The sequence below is a fragment of the Helianthus annuus genome, chromosome 12, assembly GCF_002127325.2.
Source record: "Helianthus annuus cultivar XRQ/B chromosome 12, HanXRQr2.0-SUNRISE, whole genome shotgun sequence".
NCBI classification, from domain to species: domain Eukaryota; kingdom Viridiplantae; phylum Streptophyta; class Magnoliopsida; order Asterales; family Asteraceae; genus Helianthus; species Helianthus annuus.
In genome coordinates this window covers 84,770,865-84,775,040 of record NC_035444.2, presented here as the reverse complement: position 1 = coordinate 84,775,040, position 4,176 = coordinate 84,770,865, and the positions used below count along the sequence as shown (strand labels likewise).

The 4,176-nt window shown below is 41.6% G+C and overlaps 1 protein-coding gene across 1 annotated transcript; it reads right to left on the bottom strand.

Annotated features, from left to right (window-relative positions):
- Positions 1–675: 675 nt before the first annotated feature.
- On the bottom strand, positions 676–2,130 carry LOC118485076. The gene has a single exon (XM_035981318.1). The coding sequence runs from the start codon at positions 2,128–2,130 to the stop codon at positions 676–678; it is 1,455 nt and encodes a 484-aa protein (XP_035837211.1).
- Positions 2,131–4,176: the final 2,046 nt, after the last annotated feature.

The following is a 4,176-nucleotide window of genomic DNA, read 5'->3' as shown; positions in this document are numbered from 1 at the left end:
ATTCGGTCGAAATCGATTAGATGCGTCACATATCGAGACTCGTATAGTTTACAGTAAAAAATACATTTTTAATATTGTTATCGGCACTCGTATAATATACAATACAAAAAAATATGTTGTTCTGAATACAAAAAAGAGTAAATACACATCGTCGGTTCCGGTTCTTGTTGGCCATGATAGCGGCACGATATCCATTTTGATGAAAAACTATACCACAATGTTTAAAAAGTATAGTTACATAGTTAGATTAAAAAAAAAGTAACATCTATATAATATTTTTTTTTCCTCGAAATTCTATTATTTCATTCCAATCATCAGGGCAAATTACATAAGGATAGCAGGTAGACGAGCAACAAACTGCGCCGTCATCCCTTTCTGAATAGAAAACCCTAATCTACTAAAAACAAAGGCCCGCCCCTGAGGGGTCGAAAAGTTGCTATGGACCACACGCTGCATTCTAGACAAGAACCGAACTGCTTCCGGCGCTAAGGAGCCGAACGTGTCAAACGCCAGGGGGACAAAGGCATGCTGATTATCCTCAGAAGCTTTCGCGTGCTTTTCCACCTTCTTTGACTCTGCTTTCAGTACCGCTTGCCCCGCCACAAACCCATTTTCCCGGAACCCGGCTAGTGGGGATATACCTGTGAGATCGACACAAGCATGTTTCCCGCCCTCCTAACCAAAAACTAGCACGTCAGCTGGGCGTAGGGTGGATCTCCCCTCCGACGGGTCTGTAAGAAAATTAACCGGTGCCTCTTTCTTCACCGAGATCCCTGCTCGTCTGAGAATATCCATTAACGCGTCTCGCACAAAGTCATAGCGATACTTAAACCCCGGCAACTCTCGACAGTGTAACGCATGCTCCCCGTATTTATCCAGGCATGCTTTATGGCAGACTGGGCAAGTTTCATCATTCGGGAACATGGGGATCATCAAACGGTACTTAAGGATTGATCGGTACTCCACCGCTGACATACGTTGACCCAAACCTTCAATAGGAATAACAGTTAAGAAATCCTGAGCGTGAGGCCTCTGTAGGCATTCAATGACGGCTTTCTGGCAGGGTAACAAATGGAAATCTTCTCCCAAACTTTGTGCGATTCGACAACAAAGGGCATTCGCCAAAGTTTTCTGTGGCTTTTTGGGGGCGGTGTCCTTGTTAGAGAAACCGCCGAGATCAAAGTCAGGTAGAGATTCATGCAAGCGTTCCAAGGCGCTGGCATAATCCGGATCAGTGTTAGCAACCCCACTGTTACGTAAGATGTGGTCCTGCAACTCCCAAGATTGAGACCTGGAAGCCACAAAGGCATAGGCAGCCACATCCCGGGCCGAGAGAAGGCCCAACCCACCAAGCCTCATTGGCAAGGTCACGATTCGCCACTGTAGATCACCAAAAAAAGGACCCCCACATACGACAATGTCTTCCATTGCCTCCCGAAGACCTTTATCAAAACATGAAACAGCATCATCCACAAAGGGGGGCTGGCAAGTTCGCAAACCAAATAGCAACTTTGCAACCCCCATACAAGATCTAAGCAAGAGGAGTTCGCTTTGAGGATCCCGCAACAAGGGAAGGTGTCCCATAATGTCAACAGCACGTGTTGCCCTCTTAGCCGCTAGACCACTAATAAAACTGGCATCACGGCTGACTGCCCCTCCTAGCAGTTTGACACCTTTCTCCGGCCTCCCAATCTCACTGGGGAAAAGCCCTGGCCGGACATTCACCCCATTGCATGTCGGCCAAAATACTTCAGTTCTTCTAATATTAAGCCGTAGCCCCAAGGCTGGACCCTCCGAACCGATGATGTCGAGAGCTTTAGCAACCTGAACAACGTCCCCGATAATTGTCCCGTCATCCAAGTACCAAGCATGGAAGGGAAGTTTACAGTTTTCCTGCCCCTGAAGCACTAAGGGGTGTAAGGCTAGGGCAAAAAGCAAAGGTCCCAAGGGATCCCCTTGCTGCACCCCCGTGAATGCCCCGATGCGGTCATTCCCCACGTATAACCTAGCAGGCTGAGCATACAGAAATTGAACCCATGGGAATATGGAGGGGCAATGGCGATGGACCTCGCGAAGCAAAACTAAACGGTCAACTAAGTTGAAAGCGTTGGAAAAATCAACCGTAAGCATGGCCAGCGATCCATCTGAATAAAAAGAATTAAGAAACCTGTTAGCGCTGTTTCAATACCGACACTCGCTATAATAACTGAAAGAGAAAACTTAAGAAATAAAGTCGTGATATGATCAAAAGGATATCGACACATATTTTATATCAATCAAAAACCTTAAAACGAATACTGGTTTCTAATATTGTCGATATCGGTACCATTGTTATTTGGTCGAAATCGATTAGATGCGTCACATATCGAGACTCGTATAGTTTACAATAAAATACATTTTTAATATTGTTATTGGCACTCGTATAATATACAATATAAAAAAAATATGTTGTTTTGACTTAAAAAAAAGTAAATACACATCGTCGGTTCAGGTTCTATTTGAGTATTATGGCGGCACGATATCCATTTTCATGAAAAACTGTACCACAATGTTTAAAAAGTATAGTTACATAGTTAGATTAGAAAAACTAACATGAGCAAGGTATTTAAAAAACAAACTAAATGATAAATAGTCTTTTATTAAAAAAAACTCAAAAAGAATATTTAAAAAATTCAAAACACTATTCATCGCCAATTTAAATTAATATGTATAATACTATTGAAATCGTCTTGTACCAATTCAATCCTTGTTTTCATCACAATTTATAAAATATTATTGGGTTAAAGAAAACCCGTCTTTTGTTTAAAAATAACTAGGTTTATCACCCTAGTCGTGTTGCGGCGAACTTCTTTTGTTATTTAGTATGTGTTTACATGTGTTTTGAAATCATTACGAGCGCGTTGCACGTGGAACCACTAACAAGAATAAAAAGAAAATGTAAAAAACAGTAAAAAATAATCGAAAGAAAATCAACCAAAAAAGTTGTATGTTAATGATGTTGTTCGTATGAAACTCGCAGTCAGAGATGAGCAAATAATACCCACTTTTGGTATTCCTAGTACCGGTTCGCTACCGATTTTTACCTTCATATGCCCCGGTACCGTAACCGGTATTTTCGGTATCGGTTGCCACCGAGCTCATCCCTACCCCTGAAACTAAAAAAATAAATCATTAAAAGTTGAAGAAAATCAAGAAGAAAAAGTTGTACGATACCTTTGTTGTTTGTACGGCACCCGTGATCAGGGATGAGCAAATTGTACCGTGTAGCAGTACCGAATTTCCCGAACTAAAAGATTTTCAAACTCAATCTGGTACCGACTTTTGGTGTTTTCTGTATCAGGCTAGTGCCGGTTTTTACCTTCATGTACCGATAATGAACCGGACCGTACCTGTATTTTCAATACCAGTATTGGTTGACACCAAGCTTATCCAACTGAGAAAGTAAAGAAAATAATAATAATAATAATAATTATTATTATTATTATATTAATATGTTATTATATTAATATGTTATTAATTAATATTAATATCTATTAATAGAGCTTTGGAAATGAATAGTGCCAGACACTTGTCTGGCACATGTTCTTTGGACCACATGTTTTTAAAATACGTGTCCTATTTCTTTCAACCCTTATGCCACGCATAAAAAACACCCATTAATGAAAAACCCACAGCATCTTCTCTTTTTCGATTTTTCTTCTGATTTTCCACATGTTGAAGATCACCGGTATTTGGTTGAAGATCACCGTGTTTTCTCTCAAAAACGATCGTTTGCGTCTTTGATTCGATGTGGTGGAACACCCACTCCGCTGGGTTTGGTCGATCAGGTGGTCTACTGCGATGTTGGTTTGGCGGCGTTAGGGTTCCCGATTAGGGTTTCCTACCTTCATTAGCTGACTGCGTTCTTCTCCAGAGACACCACAGGTAAAGCTACTTTTATTCGCCTCATCGTTAAATTTAGGCTTAAAGATATATTTTGGTATGTGTTTGCAGGTGTTTGATTCTGTATCAGTTTAACTATTGCTGCTCAGGTTTATTTCACACCCAAAGAAAGAGAGAGATGGAGATGCACGGTGCTCCTGCGCCTACGTCGTTGAACAACGTCCTCTACTCCGGATTTTCACACAGGGGTTTTGCGGCAGCGGCGGGTCGGAATGGGAGGTCCGGCAGCTCTGC